A 24,713-nucleotide genomic window follows, 5' to 3' on the forward strand; every position below is an offset into this window, starting at 1 on the left:
ATCTCAAGTCCTTTAAATTCTCACATTTTATTACACCTGGTGCTAGTACTTTCTACATTTTTCAACATACAAAATAATATTATATCACCACCTGCTACAAAATATACCAACACACAACGGTGATCACAAGAAATGTTTACTAGTACCACACTTACAAAAGTCACCCATTACAATCATTACAACCATTCTGCCACAATTCTCACAAAATAACATTGGTGAACTTTGGTAAAAAGGGGATTTTTTCGTTCAGAATGGCTGTTTCACTGAATTCCCTCTCAAATGTTTTGAGATGTGAGAAAACAGTGATTCCATTATTTTATATTACATAGAAAACAGCACAAACATTTGCAATGACACATCTACAACAGCTGTACACCAGTGGGGTATACATGACTTGTATAACCCTCCAACTGTCACTTGACTGATGACAACAACCAGCTTCAATCAACCTTGAAGTTGTGAGGGTTAAAAAAGATACACATGTAGCATCACCTGCCAAACATGCAGCATTGAAATCTTCCATGCCCTTCATTGACATACAGCTGTCTGATATAGGCAAGATATCGATGGACTATTCCATAAAAAAAGTTTACAGGTAGAGACTGGATTTTTCTTCTTTTTGAGTGTACTCTGTTGAAACGGACTGTTTAGGAGTGGACCAGGAATTTGGGCCAGTAGTAATTTGAATTTGAAGCTTGAATTTTCTTTCCTTGTGAAGTTACTAAAAAAATTTGGTTTGTTTTTAAAACTCCTCTCCGTAATTCCATTTTTTTTTCTGGTCTGCCATTTAAGACATAAAATCAACATGAAAGAAGGGCAGGGATCGTTTCAAAATTTCAGCACTGCATTTTCCAGCCTCTCACAAACAACTCTTCAATGGTGTAGTCCAAAGTTTGCCCAGTTATTATAGCACAGATGGGCCACAACAGATGTGTGTGGGACAACTTTACATTCAAGCATACATTCATGAAGGAGTAGTTCTATTACGTCTGATGCAATTATGGCACCACTGATGGACATATAGAGTCCGTTATTGTACAATTTGATAGCTTCCCACCTGATTTTGGGTCAGCTAGTGAGGTCAATCTCCATTAAAATAGACTTCCTGGGAAAGGGGCATGTTTGCTTTGACTTAAGACTTCTGGCCTGTAGGATTTTTTTCCCCCAGTTTACTACAGAACAATAAAGTAAGGCTGCACAAGTTTCAGGTCTTTACCTGATCCCAGGAAGTGCAGGTTATTGGTGAGTAACTACAGGGCTCTCTTCCTAGCCTGGATGCCAGCCAACTTAGGCATCATACATTTCCCACTGGAGTTAAATCCAGCTGGGTATCCTACAAACTGGCTATGCTCGGGTTATTTTCTAGCCATTTTCTTGCCATAGCAGCAACAAAGAGACTAGATATCATACAGCCCCATAGTACCACTTCCAAAACCTGCTTTTTGAACCTACATTATACTCTACTACTGAAAGATTGGAATGGGCTTCTTTCAGGTTACTTTGTAGCTCTATGAGACAGATGAGACTTAGGCCCTGTTCCCACGAGGATAGGATAGTCTGGTTTGAGCCAAATTGATTTGCTTTGATCCGGCTACGATCTGAATCCAAGCCGGATTAATCTGCTTTGATCCGGATCAAAGCGAATCAATCTGGCTCAATCCGGACAATTTTATCCTAGTGGGAACAGGGCCATAGGTTGTCCCTCTAGCCCCCTATCCACATTTCACCTACTGGTACTAAAGATCTTTTAGACACAAAATCCCATTATTGTTTAATGTACTTGTTCAACAGTTCAGCATCACAATTTCGTGACTGTTTGTTTTGAAATTTTTTGTAGTAAAGAGAGATGTACAAAATACCTGATCTCAGCTTTGTAGGTTACATGTTTAAAATATGTCGTTGACACTTGAGACATTTTGAATTTCCTTGCAACAGAAACCTACCCCATGTAAAGGAATCCCAGAAGAACAGAATGTGAGCATTACACAGTAACATTGCAGTGGATGACAGTCAACAGTTTGGGAGAGTTTTGGGAGGGGTTTCTTAAGGGATTCCTGTCCACAAGGTGGGAGGAATGTGCATAAATACATCTATCAGAGTAAGTCAGTCCTATCATTGAACAAGCTTCTAAAGCTCAAATATATCCTACAACATAAACAGCAACACAATCTTCTTACAGTAATTATCACAATCTAGAACACATTTTGTGCAAGATACTAGTAACTAATTTGTAAACTCTTGCACATGTGCAACGTTTTTTTCTCATTGCATAATTGCTCAAGTGAGCATGAGATTCTTAAAAGCAATGTCTGTGTTCTTTATCAGCTATATCAATTACAATTTCAACAAGTCGGGCAGCAATGACTTGATTTCTAAGATGACTATAGTATTCAACAACTTGTTAGTGATCTGTAGATGAGTGCACTAATTGACTTGTAGTTTTGTATGGCACAGACAAATGCACAATATTTGTGAGTTCCCTTCAATAGAAGGTTTACGTTTCCAGCAACATGGCTTCCTGCATGATTTGATAAGATTTTGCACAGATTATTTTATCTTTTGTTACCATGACAACAGCTGTGGAAGTCCTTTTCACAAAGGAAAGATTTCTGGGAGGACTTATGGAAAATGGCTGCACTAAAAAGCTCAGTGCTTGTACAGGAGTTTTTAGTACATGACTGTGTAGTACCAAGCAAAAACCATCGTTACACTGTAGTATGCCCCCCGAAGTCGGTGTTTTCCAAATGTTTTCAAAGTAGAAACTCCTAGGAAAATTGTGGATGAAGAATATACAATATTTGCCAAAAGGCATCCTGAGAACTTCCCTCATCAGAAAAGAAACAAAAAATGTGTTTGGACCACATCCATAGCTGTTGCTTTGGTCTTGTTGCACAATTGTCAGAAAATTTCTCTCTCATTCTAGTCTATGAGTAAAAGTCACAAGAATATTCTTCTAACAACAGTGCTCTTTGATGGCTAAAACCTTAAGTTTGTTATTATGATATCAGAAAGTAGTTTCCATAAAAATGATGCACTCATAGATATATCAATTGACAACTTCTGGGTCCTGTGATCTGGCAGTGCATGCTGGGTACCAGAATCATTTTCATTTCAAGTTGGCCTGGCGAGCTGCCAAATTCTTTTTTTTTATCAGAAGGTATGATTTTGTTTTTCAATTTGATAACTGTTGCCCAACACTGCTTGTATCCAATCATCAACGTCCAATGCCTTTGTGATATCAACACACGCATTCACTTGTTTACAACAAAAGTGGCCAGTGTCATTTTTGGTTCCTTTTTCTTTTTATCTGGCCAGGACACTGAATTATACCTTAAATTGTGAGCACAAATTTCTAGTGTGCCTTGCCTACCAAATATTTGGGGATGAAAGCGTCATATACAGAGATGGTTTGTTTTAGCAGCCATGCAGCTGCAAGTCAGCAAGTATTACAATAATTATTATTATAATTACACAATGCAATGGTTTCCATTGATCACAAAGTCATGCCAGTCTGGTAATGGCTTGACTTGTCAATGAGAAGCTAAATCTGTTGACTAAGACCCATTTCTACACATTCTTTAAGCGTATACATCCAAGAAAACCTTAAAATTTCTTTGTGGCAGTACAGTTAGACAGATGGTAAACAATTTGTGTCCTAGGACTGCCATGAATGAAGCGACCCTTACATTGCACTTTTTCACAACACGTCAGACATTTTCCTCTTATTTTATTTTCACCTAATTCTCAGACATCCTTCAAATGAATTTGGATTAAAGTTGAGCCTGAATCAACTTTTCCTATTTTCTGGACAACGGTGACCTACATTTTTGTTTTGTTTTTGTTTTTCTTTCATGTTGTCTTCCAGCACAACCATATAATGGCTAATAACTTACTCCAGCGACTCTTGCAAGAATAAAAGTCCAGCTAAGAAAGTGACGAAAGTTCTCAATCATACACCTGCGACTTGACCTGTGACCTGCTGACTTCAGGCGCGGCGGACCATGAGCTTGAGGTACTGCAGCGCGTTGTGAGCGGCGTGAGCGTGGGCCTCGTCCCGGGTGTGGCCCTGCCCGTGGCACACGGTGACCGGCTGGGTGGTCAGCTGGACCAGGCACTGGTGCAGACTGGACGCGCTCAACTCTTCTGCAGCAAACATACCCGCTGTATGGTTACATAGATGCCGTCAGTCGGGGGACAAGAACTGACAGTTTTTTCCAGAGCTCTAGTCAGCTGGAATTTTTTTTTCCATCAGCCCAGGTTCATCGGATTTGGGGAGCTTCGGCGCTCGCAATCTAGGGGGGTCCAAGGGCATCTTCCCCTGAGAAATTTAGAATTTTCAAGCCTTCAAAAACAAAATTTCCTGCATTTTTAGAGGCAAATCATGGTGTTGAGAGTGGTTGTCGGTGGTCCTTTGGATATTTCCATGTTTTACCCAAAATTTTTGTTAATTTTTTCTGTCAAAGTTGAAAATTCTGTCACACGCCGCAAGTTGACAGAAAAACTGGTGCTGGCTAGAGCCCTGGTTTCATCTCTTTTACAGCAATTTACACAGCCTGGAGACCAGCCACATTCGCTTCAGCTGCTCCCTAACTGGTCCTTGTTGCAAGATGGAGGGTCAGCTGAGGCTAATATGGCTGGGTTCCAGGCTAGAATTTTAAATGATTATATATTTATAGGATGATTTTCAGCAGATCCTGCATAACAAATAGATAAAAAAACAACTGTTATACATGCATTTTATAGCTTGTTTTATATCACATCACGGTAGTGGATTGCTCATTTCTTGACAAAGACCTGAGTTACCGGTAACTGTACAGTCGAAAATTTGGGTAATCAAATTTCTTCTGTTAGAAATTACAGTTTAAACTGCTTCGTAAGAAACCATCCTAGTGACAGTACATGAAGAAAACCCGTGGGTCATACCGATGTCCAGATATTCCACTTCGAAGTTCTGTTCCTCAGCGAGTTCCTGTAGCAGCTGGCAGTAGTTGGAGTTGGGCGTGCTCAGCGAGGTGGACTTGAGCCGCGTGATCTTCTCTCCCGCAGAGTTCCGCAGCGTCGCCCAGGTGATCCCGATACGGGCAGAGTGCATCGGCTTCACGCCAGTCTTGTTGTCTCGGACAACCTGGGGAACCAATCAGAACTACCGTCTCAATTTGTGTGTATGGAATTGTGTTCATAAAGCCACACTTATTTGATTTGTTGGTTCTTGGATTTTTTTCAGAAAAAATATGAAGCGACAGGGAAAAAAACAGACCTAGGCATTCTACGATAGGAGCCTTAAAGTCTACATACCAGGCTGGTTTGTACTTCAATGAATTCTGAACTTTTAATCAAACCACTGCATTGATAGATGGAAAAACTGCAACAACTGGAAAAGAAGGGACTTTCTTGAACTATTGGGGCCAAAAAGTAAGCATTTTGGAGTTGATTCAGAGCATGAAATGTTTTTTTTTTCAAATCAGAAAAAATGAAGCGGGGGATCCAAAAACCAACAAATTAAATTGGTGTGGTCCAAGCTCAAAAGAAAACATGCTTTCTACAATGCAAAAACCCTAATGTCAGAAACTATGATAATTTGGTCATCGATAAATTTTTTGGAGGAAGTCTATTACATTTATTTCCGATAATCATTGTTGCCACTTCACGTATATTTGATAGGGGAACAGATATCTCTGGTACCTTCTCTAATTGGTTAGAAAGATTAGTTAGCAGACCATACTGGGATGAACCGTAAAATAACATACATTGTTGTTACATGGGTGGTTTTCTCCAACAGATGTGAACAATGAGTTTACTGTATGGATGTTTGGGAAAAGGATGCATGAAAACATGATCCTAAAATGACCAAATGAGAAGAAATTAATTTTCTATCCTCTTTTCTAAGTCAGATAGAAACAGTTTTGATTGTGTGCAGATTGGGACAACCTGGACTTGCTTTAGAAAGAATGTAAGTCTTAGAATGACCATGTACTTTGAACTGAGAAAAAAGGCCAAATGCTTCCGACCAAATTGGTACCCTAGCAAAACCTTCCAGGTTGGTAAGCCATCTATGTTAGTCAGTACTGTAGAGTTTCCTGGATGTCAGTGCTACACCTCTACAGTAGGCTACCCTGGGTTTCAGTCACTCCTGGTCTGAGGTAGACAGGACTTGTCTAGTACCACACAGGCTAAACAACATCACTTCAATCCTACAGTTTCTCACAATGAAAGAGCAGAAACTAGTACTGTATAGAGATTAATTTTTTTTCCATTCTTATGAATGTTGACTTGAGTCCTTTGAAATTGAACAATCACAGACAAAGTTTCAGCAAGATAATCGCAGAACATTTTGAGCAGCCTTGTCAGAATGAAAATTATATTTCCTCAAAGTTTTTCAGCAAAGTACCAGTTCTCAAATTTGAAAAACATTCTGGAAAGGGAAAAAGTGGCACCAAAACTTTTGTCATGTGAGAACAGAAATTGGTCCGACTACAGATCTTTACTTGGTAGTTAACACATCTAACTATAATAGGAAGATGATAGATAGTTGCCGGTGTGGTAGTAGACATTTCCTCCCCCACCCCTAACTAGGAATGTCTGCGGCCCAGGGTATACCTGCTCTCCGCACCACTCATCACCAGAGTCCACCATGTCCTCGGGAGGATTCGCTTTGAAGCGCTTCTGCATACCACAGCAGATTCTCACAAAGTTAGCCTCCAACAGGCCTTCACAGGGAGGTGGGGTATACATCCCTACCTCCTCCCTGAATGTCTGTTGGAGGCTAGGTAAAGTAGAGACTGACTTGCAGTGTTTCCCAGTGAGTATATTTCTCAAACAAACACTGCACTGTTTCGAACAAGGTAGCCCAGGAGGCACAAGCTTTACTTGAGACTGGCTAAAATCTTTTCTTGACAAAACTGTAGATAAACAGTTTTAGAGAATATTCACCTTTCTTTTGTAAAAAGAGAGAAAACGTTTTTCAAACTAGTAGTTTCCAAATAGCTGTTCAATCAAACAATGAAACGAAAGATTGTGAAATGCATTTTTATTTCATACTCATATAATTATTAAATTTGGTTAAAACAGTCCCACTGAAAAACACTGAGTCAAGATATCAGTGTCTACTTTACAAGTCTCTTGACACCAATTTCTTAACCTGACAAAATCATACATACTAGCTTTCTGTACAAAAATATAAAGCAATCAGTTTTCAGACAGAGCTTTGCTAAAATCTTTTGCCCTTGTATCTTAATGTTTCCACTCTCATAATCATAATTTAAATTGGCATTCTCCGAGTTCAATTGTGTTCTTGTAGTTGAAGGCAGTTTGTATGTTTGCAAGTTTTTCAGACCAAAGGTTTCAAAGGGGTTGAATACTAGAGTTAAGAGTCATATCAAAGGCCTGAAATTATATACAAAAAAAAGCACTATGATTCAGGCCAGAGAGAATAATGACTTGAGTTGCATCGTCCTGCAATTTGATGGAAGTTCTAAACACAACATAAGTACGTAGAACACGTAGGCAGAACATACTGCAGTTGCATGAAACCCTCATTTTCACGGTTTTGTTGGATGTTTGGTCAACGTTGCAGAGGATATCTTTCCAGACATAACATTTAATATTTTGGAAACTACAGACGGGACGTTAACCTTTTCCGCAAATACAACGGTTATATGAGACCTTCTTCCAAAGTGCTATGCACAATTCATTACGGGTTTTGCGCAAGTGCAGTACGTTCTGCCGCCGTGCTATTTTCTAAAAATCTTTGCTTATGCATCCTCATCCGGTACTTCCGTTGAGGTTCCTGTTAGAGTTGTAGGATCAGGATTACTTGTAGGATCAGGATTACTTGTAGGATCAGGATTACTTGTAGGATCAGGATTACGTACAAAAGGAACGGAGTCCTCGTCGATGTCTGCGTCTCGCACCATGTCCTGCTGGTCCGGCGGGATCTCCCGCAGTCGTGTCAGGAGCACCCCCGCCGCAGAACGCTTCGCTGCCTTCTTGGATGAACCAGTCCCTGTCAGACACACGCAGAGACGCTTTTGGAGTATTCTTGCAAATTTTTGTTAATCATTCATAGTGCAACTTTTGTTCAGATTTCGGTCTGATTTGTTTGTTTTGTCGTTATACTCTAATATGTATTTACTTTCAATTCAATCATTGTGTCTTTTCTTTTTTCGTTGTGCTTGTATTGCCATGACCCATTGGGGGGAAAAAAGCAAAGCAAAGACTAGAAAGGCCGACATTTGCTTGGGAGCAAATACAGCATATTTCAGTCCATCTCCCTCCCTCGCAATAGTGGACTATAACTTACCCCAGTGCAAAACTGGACCATTTTCAAATAAATAAATTATATAGCAACTATACAAAGCAAAGCAAATTTATAAAACTGATACTGATGTTTTCATGAATGTTGTTGTTGTGACTGACCTGTGTCCTTGAACTTCTCGACCTTGACCTGGATGGTGAACTCCTTGCAGTGGGGAGGGCCCTGTTCCGAGATCACGATGTACTCGGGGAGTCTCCACCCGCGCTCCACCACCAGCTCCTGCAGCTGACCAATGGGGTTGTCCGGGGGGGTCAGGACTCCGCCCGACTCCGAGTAGGTGCTGGGTGGAACAGGGCAGCTACATGTACACATTTAGAGTTAAAACTTTTCATCGACACAAACAACTTCTCTCACCTAGTGCTTTCTACCTACATGTACGGTAGCAAAATTTCATAGTATGTTTCAGCTCTATGTTTTGTTGAAAAAAGTTTCACTATTTTGTTCAGGTACAGGAACACCCGATGTTTAGGTCCGGACCTGTACCACAATACCATTACAGGTAGTCAGCCCTAGCTTAAAATATAATTGCAAAAAGTTGTATGAAATGAAAGAAGTCTTACCTTTGTTCTCCAGCAGTAGTATGGAGATGACTGTAAAACAACACAACCAAATATTACACAGTAAAACAACACATGAACACATCATCCAGAAATCATTCAGTAATTTAAAACACATGAACACATCATCATCCATAGTTCATACTTTAAAGTAACACGTACACATTATCCAGAAATCATTTAGTAAAACAAAACAAAGAAACACATCATCCATAGATCATAAAGTAAAACAACACATGAACACAACCATAGATAACTACTAAAACAACACATGAACACATCAACCAAAAATCATTCAATAAAACAAAACACAGAGACACATCATCCATCGATAACACTGTAAAACAACACATGAGCACATCAACCATAGATCATAAAGTAACACATGAGCACATCAACCATAGATCCTACAGTAAAACAACACAAGAACACATCAACCATAGATCACACTGTAAAACAACACATGAACACATCAACCATAGATCACACTGTAAAACAACACATGAACACATCAACCATAGATCACACTGTAAAACAACACATGAACACATCAACCATAGATCACACTGTAAACAAACACATGAACACATCAACCATAGATCACACTGTAAAACAACACATGAACACATCAACCATAGATCACACTGTAAAACAACACATGAACACATCAACCATAGATCACACTGTAAAACAACACATGAACACATCAACCATAGATCACACTGTAAAACAACACATGAACACATCAACCATAGATCACACTGTAAAACAACACATGAACACATCAACCATAGATCACACTGTAAAACAACACATGAACACATCAACCATAGATCACACTGTAAAACAACACATGAACACATCAACCATAGATCACACTGTAAAACAGCACATGAACACATCAACCATAGATCACACTGTAAAACAGCACATGAACACATCAACCATAGATCACACTGTAAAACAGCACATGAACACATCAACCATAGATCACACTGTAAAACAGCACATGAACACATCAACCATAGATCACACTGTAAAACAGCACATGAACACATCAACCACAGATCATACAGTAAAACAATTGCAAGAATCATACACAAGCTGACTTGACCGACATGTAACAACACACACAGTAAGTTAAGATAGAGACCTCATGTTGTTGGCTTCCTCAGGAGTGACCTTGCCCTGTATGATGTTCAGAGCACTCTCAGCGGCCTTGTGTTTCGCAGCCTTCTTACTCAGCCCTGCACCAGTAGCCACCACTTCTCCTACAGTAACGCTAGGGAAAAACTCTACCTCACACATGGTGCATGGGGAAGCTCAAAACTTGTAGGCCACAGCAAGTAAATTTTATGGATGACATCCTCCGCAGACTCCAAATCTAAGGCGAGCGGGCAAAAAAAAAACAAGGCGGGCCGAAAAATACAAGGTTCCTACATTTTAGAATTTTGACTCAATCATCGTACAAATGGTTTTGATTCAATAGGAACATCACATATACACAGCCAGCATCACATATCACTGCATCAAAGTCAGAAATAAAACATTAAATCAGAAATTTCTTGTCTCCTCTCTTCATAGTTATCTGCCATCCACTTTCTGGCATGGCAACAGACATCTTTGCCCATTTTCGGCATGGTGACCACTGTTAGAAGGCAACAAAATTTCTTTTTTTTCACCCAAAATCGGGCGAAAATCAATGCGCGCGATGATGTCATCCATAAAAATTACTTGCTGTGGCCTAAATACATGTACCATCAATCAAAATCTAAGACTGAATTCCACATATCACAGCACATCGGCAGAACATACTGAACCTGCGCAAAACCCGTAATGTAATGTGCATAGCACTCCGGCAGAATGTCTCATATAAGGTTACAAGTACTTGTGTATATAAGGTTAACATCCCGTCTGTAGTTTCCACATTGTTATGTCGGAAAATATATCGTCTGCAATGGGCAAAATTCTGATGCAACGGTGAGCAAACATCCAACGAAAACCGTGGAAAATCAGGGTTTCGCGCAGGTGCAGTACGTTCTGCCGATGTGCTACAAATTATAAGTAGCACTTGTATCAGGAAAGTCCAGACCTTGAAAGACTTTCTGTGTAATTTATGAGTAAAATAATTGCGTAGTTGTTTGAAATGAAATCCCAAATCAAAAATTAATCACACCTCATTGTAACAAATTGAAGCTGAGAGGAGTTGTCATTTCAACAGGACAATACGTACATCATGCTCTAGTTTTGGTTTTTGCTAGAAATTTTCATTGTAATCATGAATGAATATACACATGTTAATGCGATATGACAGGGATATTTTGTTTGCATTCTGTTCATGATTGTGCTCAATCAGTTGCACCAAAGGGAGGAGATTTAATTACAAAGACAAATTGTGTGACTATTACTTGTCTTGGTATGCAGGTACGCATGTTAATATCAACTGTCCTTGGAATAGTTATACTGAAGATAAAACTACAAATGTATGTCACTCAGTATGTAGAACAGTCTATAGTGATTATGTCTAGTTGGAGCTAACATACGAGGGCCTAGGAAAAAAATGTTGTGTTTCCTGTTTCAGCCCTGAAAAACATTAAGGTCAGTAGGTAAGGAATTATCTTTTTGTCTTTTTTTTAGAATCTGTATGTGGTGATATCTATATAGTGATCCATCTTATAATTATGCAATACAGTTTAACGAAGTAAAACTTGCATGAGGACACTAATATTTTCAATGGCAATGTTGGAAAATCAATTGTACAACATTTTATCATGATCATAGAGTTAGAAAAGGTTGATCAGCTTGGAAAATGGATGTCCCTTGCAGGGGTCCACCCCTAAAAAAGTCTACGGTTGGCAGGTTTTTCTAGGTCGGTTGAGAAACAGGAAACACAACACATTTTTCCTAGGCCTTAAAAGTAGTGCTGCATACCTAAACCCAATTTTAGGTTCAGGTCCGGATTCAAGTCCAGAGGTTTAGGTTCAGTTCCGGACTCGTAAGTCTGGACCTAAACCCGTGGCATATACAAAATTGAATGTTGGCAACCTTGCAATGTTGTCTGGGTGAAACTTTGGCCACATAACATGGAGGCCGGTACTTGACGATGCCCGATGGCAATGCTTTCTTCATTTTGCAGCAAAGATTTTGCAATCTACAGAAGGTTTTAGGTGGTTTGGAAAGAAAAGGGGTATGTGAAATGGTCTTTTATGGTAATAAGTCCGGACTCGGTTCTTGACTTTTAGGTTTTTTTGGACTTGAACCGAAACATCATCTTACAAGTCTGGATCCAAGTCCAGTGAACCGGTACGCAGCACTACTTTAAAGTCGACATGCTACAGCGAGTTAGTCAATGCAGACATGTTGTCTTTACCGAAACACAAAGGTCTGCTGGTGAGCAGCGCCCTCTGTTGCGATGAGATCGTACTGCGCCGTTTTGCCCATGTGGGTGCTGAGCTCCTGCAGGAGGCTGATGGGAGTTTTCTGGTGTCCCATGGTGCTCATGGCTCTGGAATACATCAAGGGTTCAAATTAACCAGAGTCTCAGTCTAAGGTACTAGTAGTCTTACAGTACCGTTCGCGTTATAGTTACCCTAACGGCCGTTACTAACGCGTTTCTTTTCCGTAAGTTTTCCGTAAGTTGTCCGTAAGTTTTCCGTAAGTTTTCCGTTACTTTTCCAAAAGTAACGCGTTTCTTTTTCGTCAGACTTCTCCATTCATATGCAGGCGCGGTAACATCACAGGAATCGTGGGAGGAGTACTAATTTACCTCATGCGGGGCGGGAAATTACCGATACACACCGCTGGAACAGCGGAAGGAACGTTGATCTAGCCTGCATTTTACTACTAGTATATTATAACGTTTAAAACGTTTTAACGATCACCGGCGCATCAATTAGATCGACATTTTCTTTTGTCACTGTTGCCCAGGCAAGCGTTTCCATAGTTTGTCAACTTTATTTTGCTGTTTTTCTCTGTTTGTTTACTTCTTTTACCACCGAATATGCAATCCTTAGAGATGATCTGAAGTTATAAAGGTCCTTGTCCGCCATACATAATAGGCGGCGGGCGTGAGGTAACGTTAGGGATGTGCAAAAACATCGCGGAAAATTCCTATTACACTGGAAAAAAAGGCAGCATATTTAGCGCGCATATTTAATACACGTGCCCACAAACATTTTTATGGCTAATTATTGGCCAGTTTTGGGGAGTTTTGTTTTGTCCTTGGAGTTTTGTTTAGAGTGGGACGGAAAGCCGTGCTGCGACTCCGACTCCGTGCACTTCCGTGTTACATTACGTTGTATGTGACCAACAAAATTACGCCAAAGGCACCACAAATCCACATGTACATATATTTTTTTTCTCGAAAAATCTTTTGAGTACGCATTTCGTTACTAGGATGTTGCTAATTAGTCGTAGAAATAAGGTAGAAACCAGCGTAAATGTGGCTATCTCGAGATCGCACTTCGCGCGTGGAAGGGCGCCCCAGCATGCAACGGGCTTCGTTCTAGCCAATCAGAGCGCAGGTCATCTAAGGTGAACCAATCAGAGCGTAGCTACTTGCATATTAAAAAGAGCATGCTGCCTGCATCACAGGGCGGCCGCGGCCATGGCGACCGGCCGTGAGTGCGTGGGAAATGTGTTTTGCAACTATATTTTTACGGGGATTTTCTGACGTTTGACGCTGACTTTGGCACGATATGATAGCACTACCATGTACACGCTACCGTAGGCGACAAATGAGTGGTCATTTTTATACAATCGTCGAGAAATTTTGGCGTTTTACACCCGGAAGTGAGCCGATCTCAGTTTGCGTTCCCTCGATTTTAATACCCTCGACAGTTTCCCCCGTCAAAATAAGAAACAAAACTACCGCTATTAAATAGAACCATGTATTACAATTATCATTTCAACATGATAGATCTATTATATATTCCTTTATTAACTATGATATCATCATGGTTGTGGAAAGTCCTCAGCTGGCGAACCGAGTCCTTGCGCCGGGAGTGACGGTACATTTTACCGTGAGTAAGCCGCTACTACTAGTAAGCCGCGCGCCTTACAAAAATTATAATGATTTTTCTTTTGTGTCAAAAACCGCCGTGAATTTAAGGCGTGAGTTACCGATTTATATTTCTTCTACGGCAGATATTTCTTGTTTCGTCACGTCCCATGACGTCCTGTGAGAGCGGTAGGCCGCCACTGGTACAAAATGTACAAGACATCGTCTGCCCACTGCTACACTTTGTTGACATACATTGACATTGTATTACACAACGTAATATTTTCCGCTAGAAATAACTATAGAATAGCATTAAAAGATAGCACAATTCGCTTCACACAGTCGACACACGGATAAACCACAAAGTTATTTTTCGAATCACATGTCCACTTGCCTCTGGTGCTGTTATTTTTCAAGGGGCAACATCGCAACACATTAGCGGACGCCCCAGGAGGTGGCAAATTGCTATTGTCTTGTCGGCGCGCAAAACAAACATGAAATCCGACCCTATCACATTAACGCAAACGGTAACGCGTTAGAAATAATTTCTGACGATTTTCTAACCATTTTCTAACGAAAATCTAACCAAATACTGACGATTTTCTAACCATTTTCTGACGAAAATCTAACTCGTTAGTAACGGGGTACCCGGTTAACTATAACGCGAACGGTACTGTAGGCCTGTGTTTTGTCACCTTTAGAAATTTAATAAGGTCACACCAATTTGATTAGTTTGTTCTCGGATTCTTTCCAAAAAAATATGAAGTGACACTCACAAGGTGAAAAAAAAATACAAATAGAACAGATGTAGGCATCCTATGATAGCCCCAAATGCTATGATGGGAGCCATGAAGTCAACATACCAGGCTGATTTGTATTCCAAACAATGAACTTTTCATCAAAACACAGCATTGATATACATGTAGATGCAAAAACTATAACAACTCTGAAGAGATGATACTTCCTTCAACTCTAGATCTTATAATGGGCCAAAATATGATCATTTTAGAGTTGATTCAGACCAATCAGAGGTTGAAATGTTTTTTTTTTTGCAAAACAGAAAAAAAATGAAGCGGGCGAATCCGTGAACCTACAAATTAAATTGGTGTGGCCTAAACTACCAACACCCTTGTCCCACCCTCTATAACTTATAGCATATATATATAAGAACCCTGCTAATATATATAGTAAAACTACATATGCTCGCTTTGTAACCATGAGGTCGTGAGTTCAAACCCCAGCTGGGTCATACCAAAGAGTCTAAACAACTGGTACATACTGCTTTCTCTGCTTAGCACTCAGCAAAAGTCAGCATCTATGAGAAAGAGTATGGAACAGTCAAACACACAACACTACCAGCAGGCTAGCCCCCTGCTGTAGTGCTTGCACAACTGTGTGGCCCAAGGGCTACAGAAATGGAGACAGGCACATCCCCTATGCTCCACATGTAGTGGAATGTGACCTTTAACTTTCAACATATCTTGAATATTGAAAGCAAAACCCATACCAATGAATTATGACTGACATTTGAGGTGAGTGCACAATAAATCTATATTGTCCCAAGACCATTACTACATATTTGATGTTGAGTTGTATCTCATAGCTATTTTAGGCCATGTTGATTTGATTATAATGGATGACATTCTCTGGGAAACCCAAAACTGATACAAGCGTGCGAATAAAAGAAGTTTGGCCAAAAAAAGTTGCTTTCAATATGAAATCTACATGGTTTTGAAGGTTGAACAAATGACACAGAGTATGGTTTGGTGAATAATCTAGTCTTCAAATTCATTTCTTAACATTTTTGTCTTTGTTCGAGTTTGGCGTTCTGTGACATTGGTATCGTTTTCCGAATGTTTTTTTTTTACCTACTCGGTATATATGTGCTCATTTTGCAACTGTTTTGTACGATTTACAGTATGGTTGAAAACTTTTTTTGGAGGGGAAACGGCCGAAAATTGATGCGCGCACGGATGTCATCCATATAATCAAATCAACATGGCCTTAGTAGAGACACAATATGGGAATTCTTGCAAACTGCACACAATACTGTACCATTAGGCTCCTCCCTGAGACGTCGCCAAAAAACCACAAAGGAGGAATATCTGACCTACTTCCATCACCAGAGGCATATACATACTCGTATATGTGCCATAAGACAGAGCTCTGAAGTTATTGCCAAGCCGACATCTTGCACTACCCACCTCCAATTTTACTGCCCCCATTACAGAATAACCATTACACCTACATACACCGGCAATAGAAGCTAAAACATAAAACGTCTGATCCTTTCAACCCTACACGGGAGAGGGGCTGTACAATACTTTATCATAATCCAATATCTTCTGGCCACTACAGCTTCTATTGATTTTCTGGCCTTTAGTCATGCGGGGCACAAATTAAATTTCCTGCACAAACTCAGACAGTGCAAGTGTGCACTATCTTCTCCTTTCAGTACCTGGGCAAAAATCAATACGACTGTCGAGTACTCACGATACCAATCACCAAAATGGAAGTCAGCAACTTTTCATTTCTTCACTTTATTGTTAGTATTCTTACTTATGGATGTAAAGTTGTGGTCTTTTCTTTTTTTTTTCCTCAACAAGTTGTCAACTGTATGTTCTGTAGAAAATCTGCTTTCCAAATTGTTTTGTTTTAGTTTTACGTTGCAATTATTCGTCAACCACACATTCAATCAACTTGAATTTAGGAAAAGAAAGAAAGAAAGCAAATATTTTTCAAATTATTCACTTACTCCATTATTGTCATTTGACCTTGCTCATATATATATCTTTATATCCTTAACATTACAAGACTGTATTGTGTAAAAACTGGTTGAGAAAGCCATGGAGTAAGAAGCATATAATTTCATTGCAACCTTTTTTTTTCAAAACTATTTTGTTATGACAAATATAATACAGGGGATTCCACTTATTTGTATATCTTTTAATTGTATATTTCGGGTAATTGTATAGAATTCTAAAACACCAAACCATTTACCATTCACACCATTGTAAAAACAATGCATAATTGTATAGCGCATTATCGTATATTCCGGCGTATCGTATAGAATTTGGTCCGACTAGATCGTATAATGACCCAGAGCTACACATTAAATGCCACAAAGAATGACTTTTTCTTATAAACATTAGCGCGTCTGCCGGCGCGCGAGTGGCCCCGGTGGTAGTCGGCACTACATCAGATATGCCCCGCCCCAAACGCGGGCGGTACCGGCGGTCGGCGGCACTGCAAAGGGCTTATGATTGTCAAGGACCCGGCCTGAATTGTGTTCTGAAAAGTCTTGCCGAGGTCCAGAGTGTTCCCATAACATTAAATTATTCCCTGGATTAAATTGACCCTCTTTATTTCCGCTTGAGAATTTATTTTACGCATTATGAATGAACCGCCGCTGACCCGAACGCAGTGTCTGACGGGATAGCGTGACCCACGCCGCGGCGCCATTTTGTGAAGTTTGTTCATTTTTGAGATGTCCACGGACTTCAGAAATTTGTTTAGTTTATCGATCTTTTAAGCCAAGGAGTTGTGACCTATCAAGCGACAGGTTTACTTGTTTGATTTTCTATCGTTTCTGTACTGATTCAGAACGTTACAGACAGTTTCTGAAGGGATTTTGCCGGTCGATGTACTCTTTGTTTATGCTTCGGCGTAACTGTTTGTTACGCAGCCGTTTTTAGTAAACCCTTCGCAAGAAAAAAAAACAATTAAGATTTCTTTTATTTGTACTGTACCATGAATACAATTTTACGTATAAAGTTGCGGCATACGAGATCGTGAGCGCGTTGTTTGTCTTAGTGTAAGTATGCTCGTTGCTATTCCCCCCTCCCCTCCCCTTCGTCCCGCCTATAGTGCTATGCCGGCCTATCGTATAGGCCGGGTAACTGTATAAAATGCGCTGACGAATGGGCTATACAAATATGCGGAATCCTCTCTGTAGCTATCTTTCTGTCCTTAACATTACAAAACTGTATGTTGTAAAAACTGGTAGAGAAAGCCATGGAGTAAGGAGTATATAATTTTATTGGCACTGAGCTTTCTTCTTTCAAAATGATCACACAGTATTTTTGGACAGATATCTTGGTTAGTACTAACAAACATTCTTCTGTTAAAAACCTACAGACTTTTACAACTTCCCATACAGCGTGCAAAATACCTGGCTGCCCAGTTGCCCTGGGCAACCAAATTTTACTTGGGGCAACCTATTTTTGAACCTAGGTAGCCCAGTGTGCCCCCCCCCCCAAATCATGCCCATTTGGCTTGCACCACTACTGTATATATCTGGCAGAGGCTTTTTAATTTTAGGTATTAATGGCTATTAGTAATAATATTACTAGTATCAGTCAACTAAAGGCTGTTAGATATATTATGAAAGGCTTACTCTCATGTCCCTAATAAACATACCCCCCGGAATAAACATACCCCCCGGACAAATCGTCAAAGTCTGATAAACATACCCTCCGGAATAAACGTACCCCCCGGAAAATGACCAAATTGACAGGTGAACTGTGTGTCTTTGATACTAAAATGTGCTCTTTATTTCAATACCAATATATTGGCAAATCTTTCACTGTTACATTTAATTAGTGAGTATATATCACTTTAATTAATGAGTATATATATATTGTACTTGTTTTGGGGAAATACGAAATCCGTAGGAGAAGCAATTGCATTTTACACTTCTGAAATGCACTTTGCTAAGCCTTCTCCTGCAACTTGAGTTTAAAATCTGACTAACTTAAGAGATAGAAAATCAAGCCCAATTAAGTACAAATATAGGGGTTTAATAAGTATATCTACTACAAAATCCATTTCAACATAATAATTATTTGGTATGGTACATTGTCTAGTCTGGTCAAAGTCTGGATTCTGAAGAAGAAAAACTTCTGAAGAAAAAAACTTTTGAAGAAAAAAAGTATTATTTAGCATAACATTTTGATTGGTTTCCATCTCATTGTTTTTTTAAAAATTGATAATGTGATTGTATCAATTTTAAACGCCCTAAAATTAACTAAATCGGCGCTTTTACGGTGATTGCGCAATATGGGTGCCCTATGACCTTTGACTTTTTACGGGTCATGCTGCTCAGGCGCTAGGCGCCCTCCCCACGTCGGCCGTCCGTCTTGTGGGCAAATTTCTTACTTTTTAGGGGTTTCGGGACCTAAAAACTAACACCAGAGGGAAAATAAACCACATACGTTTTTTTCATGGTAAATATCGCTAAAATGGACCAGGCATTTTTCTGCCGCGTTGCCGATTTTGACAAGGACTTGCGGCCGCCGTGTGCTAAATACGTCGATTAGCTACTCGCCTTCCCTTTCGGTTTTGTGGGCAAATTTTTGCTTTTTCAGACGTTTTGGGACTTAAAAATGGACAGCAGGCGAAAAATAAATAATATACATTATATTCATGGGAAATGCCGCTATCATGGACCAAATATTTATCTGTGACGTGTTGCCGAATTTTGCGGCCGCCGGCCACTTGCTGATGGTGCGGTACGTACGGACAATTTTTTTCCCAAAAATTAATAAACGTACCGTCCCTAATAAGAATGTACCGGGTGGACGTTCGGGCCGAAAAAAATAAACGTACCGGTACGTTTAATCGGGACATCAGAGTATGTATGTAACATTACTTAATTTGAGGAAAGTAGTAACTTATAGTAGGTGGGGAAACCTAAAATTCTGATGAGCAACCAAATTTTTGCCGTAGGTTGCCCACTGGGCAACCTGGTTCAAAAAAGTATTTTGTACAAGTGCCATAAAAATTCCCAGCACTTCTGCCAATCTTTTCTGCCAGTACCCAAAGATATCCATGTTGACTCCAGAAACATAAATACAGGGCTCTGCATCTGAGTAACTCCTGTCAGGACAACTTCAACTGGCTATACATTACCAGCCAGCTGTTGGTACTCAGCCAAGATTGGTATTAATTTAATGAAATAGTCTGCCCTGGATCAATGCACCAGCTCCAGGCTTCCCATCCAACTTCATTGCCGATAGCTCTTAAGATTATGTCCTTAACAATCAGCCAATATGTCACACATTATCCACTAGGTAAGTAAGCTGTAGCTCCACTTAAGCAAACTAATATAGGGGATGCGTGGGTCCTGATTCTAGTACATAAGTAACTAGAGTTCCACGATCTCATACCTTCGCCAAATGAAGTTAGCCTTTATGAATAAGAAATTATATATTAATCCCCCTCATTATGCAAATAGGATCCTCAATTGCATGAATTATATCTGTTGATCATATTCTACACCAAAAGACAGTCTTATCTTAACAAAGAATGCCATCATAGCATTTCCTCATAAATTATGCAAATGTGGTCCTTATTTGAGTAAGTTATGTTTAATTATGCTCACCTTCACTTAACTTTCAAACACCCCAAGTATGAAATTCAAGGCAGTTACCACCATGCAATTATAACATTTTCTCATTAATTATGCAAATTAAGTCTTCATTTGTATAATCGATATCTGCCTGTGTTTCTCTCGTTCTTAATAACATATGTTACAAGCTTGGACTTCCAATAATGGAATGCAGCTGATTTAGAGAATTTCCTCATTAATTATGCAAATTACATTCATATTTGCATAATTGTAATCTCATTATGTCAAGCATCACTTAAGCTACCTACATACCAAAATTCACGATGATCCATCAATCGCTTCTTGAGTTATCCTCTTTTAAACATTTGTCCTTTAAACCCCCCTGCAGTTCTAGAGCAAGCAACTAGGGGGCTCAAACTCATGTCACTTTATTCGCAGCACAAGAGCTATCTACCATCCAAATTTGGTTACCCTAGCTTGTCTGTATCATGAGATATCAAAACCGGAAGTTCTGCTGCAGTACCATGACAAGCCGCCAGGGGGCCCAAAATCTAATCATTTTGAGGTCTCATCAAGACCTACCCAACTACCAAATATCAAGTCAGTCCATTTAAGCCTTCTCAAGTTATCGTGTTTACACACACACACACACACACACACATACACGAACGCCTCTGAAAACATAACCTTCTTGGCGAAGGTAATAAGTTAATACTATTAGCTTATGCTGTCAGAGGATTTAAGTATAAGATTTTTTTGATTTGTCAGGTAGACCTACGTGTAACCTCTGCTTTAAGAAATGCAATGTAACATCAAATGTAGCATATTTTGTTTTTTTTTTCCTTAGAACAATTTATGAAGAAGGCAATTGTCATATCCTGTACATGTATTCCCTAATAGAAATATGGACAAATTGTATTAACTACACCAAAGGAAAATTATTTTGATGCTTGGTACATGTAGTATAAATGACTGGAAAATTCTGAAAAATGCTATTTTTCACAAGAACATGCCTTTACTGATCACACTACTATCATAATATACATGGTCAGAAACTGCATTATCTGTGTTCTATTGTTACAAATGGAATCTTATTAAGGAAGAAAGGGCAACTAACAGTAGATGATAGGTAATATATAGTATTGTTGTATTGTATAGATTCTTAGCACTTTGCATTAGAATATAGCGTACCAGTATGAAATACTCATGTTTTTGCATACTGCATACCCTCTTATGCATTTAGCCATCTGGGCAAGAACATGCAATAAAGATTCATATCATATTATCATCATATCATATCATTAATATTAGCAACCACTCTGGACAGCTTTGATGATACACACACACACATGAACACTGTACATGTGAGCAGACTTTCCCCACTTCCCAAGGACGTTTCATGACTTATTCATTACACCACAATTAGTAGCCATCCCGGAAGACTGGATTACTGACCCTACTGGGGTACAGACATGTGCAATTATGCATGGCATCATGAGGTCTGCTAATCACTGCTGTTATCATGGGACTAGCGGGAGCATCACCTTTTCACGCTCCTTTTTATTATACATGTACATTATACATGTACTTGCGCAGACAATCATCCTAATACAGTGCAATGGCCCAGCATTCACGATTCGCTATGTGAGAAATGCATGGTACTAGAGCCATGGGAAAATTACATTACTAGTAGGACTGGCTATTGGATTCTAAAAATGGAAAAATCTTTCCAAATATATTTTAGTTTGGTGTATTTTTTAGTTTTGGTCCAAATTGCTTCAAGCCAATCAGGACTGGCTATTGGATTCTAAAAATGGAAAAATCTTTCCAAATATATTTTAGTTTGGTGTATTTTTTAGTTTTGGTCCAAATTGCTTCAAGCCAATCAAGAAACAAGGCAATATTATTATTAAATTAAATACAATAATTTATATCTAGCCTGGAGCTGCCCAGATCTCCCTAAACTGCCTCTTATACCAACTTCAAAACCGGTTAAAAAATCTTGTTGGGAGTTTGCCACCCTACAACGAGATGGGGTTTTGTGCGCGTGAAAAATTTGCGCGTGAAAAATTTGCGCGTGAAAAACTTGCGCGTGAAGAATCTGCGCGTGAAGATATGCAAATTAGCTGACTCCCAAGGGATTTGAAAACTTTTTGCTGTTTTAAGCTTAAAAGTTGGAAAAAGACAAGAAAATAAAAATCTAACATCATTTTGCTTGCATTCTAGACTACATACCCTTGTTTTGTCCATTTTTTTGTGATTTCAGGTTATTTTGAAAGGTTAAGTTTTCATGCGCAAAAAAGGTTGAAATTTGCGCGTGAAAGAATTTGTTTAAGAAAGCATGAAATCAAACTTCTAGAATGGAGAAAAGCTTCAGATTGTTACATTTTACCATCCTAAACCTCATACTGGTAACTTTTCCATGTATTTCTTACAAATTCAAGTGATTTTCAAAAGGTCAGGTTTTATGGAAATTATGCAAATTAGCTTATTCCCAAGGGACCAACATTTTCAAACAAAAATTTTGGCTAACAGAGGGAAAATTATACCAGAGGACAACATTTTCCTGCCTAAGAATTTGGTACTGCATATTTTCTAACATATTTCTAAGACGTTTATTTTTCACGCGCAAATTTTTCACGCGCAAGTTTTTCACGCGCAAATTCTTCACGCGCAGAAAACCCGTTCCCCCTACAACCACTCTCACATAGGCGTAATGTTGCAAGCCTGGCGTTATCTTATCACTATTTCCATGGTAAATGCTCCGCGGAACTTCACTTGCTAGTGCCTGAACATTCTCACCAAGGACACGTTTTACCACTTCCACTGAAGCAAATCTAAATGTTAAACATTGGCCAAAATCTACATTTGTAATTATATTACTAATAATTGGAAATTTCTGAACTTATGAAATGTAGAATTCTAGAAATAATTTTACTAGGCTATGGTACAGTGTACAAAAAAAATGACTTCTTCACAGTACAGAAGAAAAGTAAGCTACGTGTATTACCCATCAGAAAGAATCCTATATCACGCCTACGTGAACAGGAGAAAATGTGAGGAATGGTTTAATATCCCTTCGCTGTGAGTCAAACGTCAAGCCATGACAAGGTCGAACAAATTCAGACTCATTTGCTGCTCTGCTCCCAACAATCTGACAAGTGTTGAAATCAAGTCTTCAGATGTGCAACGTAAAACATGACATCCAGATCCTATCTGGGTCATTAGTGGTGCCCTCTCACTCCTGTTTCTGTTCCAAATTACATTTTTGTCCTCCATGGGAGAAGGAGGGAAATCCTTTATCATATAATACGAGGCTGTGATGATAGCGTGTCATTATAGAGGTGTAATATAACAGGGAAGGTACCATGGGCCTTGTATTGGATACGGTATTATATGAACACCTAAATGTAGTTATGTAAGTTACGGATGCTCTGTAAATACAAAATGAAGCCTACCAATAATACCACTGGAATGCATGCATGTGATGATTGGTTCCTATATCTTATTTAGCTTGAAATACTTTTTTCTGCATTACCTGTACAAGACAAATTTTACCTGCACTACTCAGAATTTAGGAAATATGGATCATAGTACGATTCATAGTACTGGTACTAAAACAGTCAATGGATCAAATAACAATCCACATACACTTACATAATGTATACTAGTATATAAACCCAGTACATGAACCAGTACAGGTTAGGTGCAGGTAGACATCAGAAATACCTGCACAGCTCCAATTTTACCTGCACTAACCTGCATATACACCTGGTATTTCAAGCCCTGTAAGTGAAAATTTACAGCTGGGCTGTTACTGTAATTTAGTGTAAGCACAGCGTAATAATACTAATATTATTCTTACTTAGTCCCATTGGTATCTCGTGTCAATACTAGTAAATACACCACACATTCAAGGCCCATTGTCAAGTTACACTCAGGATTTCCCTAACAGTAACACCATGAAATGTACAATCATGTAATATGGATACTGACAGTGACAATTTACTGTAGATCACTAGATGGATATTGGCAATATCATCTCAACAGACTCAACTGTTAACCTTTGTTGGTTAACACCCTTTCTTTATCCATACAGTGCGCACCAACAATTACTCTTGTTAGGCCATACCAAGTAAATTTTATGGATAACGTCCGCGCGCGCATTAATTTTGGTCTGTTCCTCAAAAAAAAAACAAGTAATTCCGCTTCCTGCAACTATGACCAAAGAGTCACGACAGTGCCGCAAATCGTCAGTTTGACGTGATACCCGTAACGCGAAAACAGGACAGGACGACAACTGCTGTTCCACCTGATTTATTGCTGTTTTGATGATGAATAAAAGACTTCTTGTTTGTTAGACTGTGTCACCTCACTCAATCTGTGTCCTTACATTTGTCGTCTCTTAGTATATTTCTAATCTAGGCATCTTGTTTTTTAGGGCCCTTCTTGTTTTTTTTTCGCCCTCTCGCATTAGATTTAGGGTCTCCAAAG

At 39.3% G+C, this 24,713-nt stretch overlaps 1 protein-coding gene across 3 annotated transcripts in view; it reads right to left on the minus strand.

Annotated features, from left to right (window-relative positions):
• Positions 1–3: 3 nt before the first annotated feature.
• Positions 4–24,713, minus strand: part of LOC109461797 (RISC-loading complex subunit tarbp2-like) — a 26,034-nt gene continuing 1,324 nt past the window's right edge. The window contains exons 2-8 of one of the 3 annotated variants that reach the window (XM_019758200.1): positions 12,242–12,376; positions 10,025–10,153; positions 8,875–8,904; positions 8,416–8,594; positions 7,872–8,002; positions 4,924–5,125; positions 4–4,161 (exon numbers count right to left, since the gene is read on the minus strand). In XM_019758200.1, the coding sequence (XP_019613759.1) occupies positions 3,986–4,161; positions 4,924–5,125; positions 7,872–8,002; positions 8,416–8,594; positions 8,875–8,904; positions 10,025–10,153; positions 12,242–12,372 (978 nt within the window). In that variant the 5' untranslated portion in view covers positions 12,373–12,376 and the 3' untranslated portion in view covers positions 4–3,985. Of the gene's footprint in view, positions 4,162–4,923; positions 5,126–7,871; positions 8,003–8,415; positions 8,613–8,874; positions 8,905–10,024; positions 10,154–12,241; positions 12,377–24,713 lie in introns of all 3 variants that reach the window. The other 2 variants (XM_019758198.1, XM_019758199.1) reach the window with 2 other exon arrangements.

This window comes from Branchiostoma belcheri, unplaced genomic scaffold, assembly GCF_001625305.1.
Source record: "Branchiostoma belcheri isolate BF01 breed outbred unplaced genomic scaffold, Haploidv18h27 scaffold96, whole genome shotgun sequence".
NCBI classification, from domain to species: Eukaryota; Metazoa; Chordata; class Leptocardii; order Amphioxiformes; family Branchiostomatidae; genus Branchiostoma; species Branchiostoma belcheri.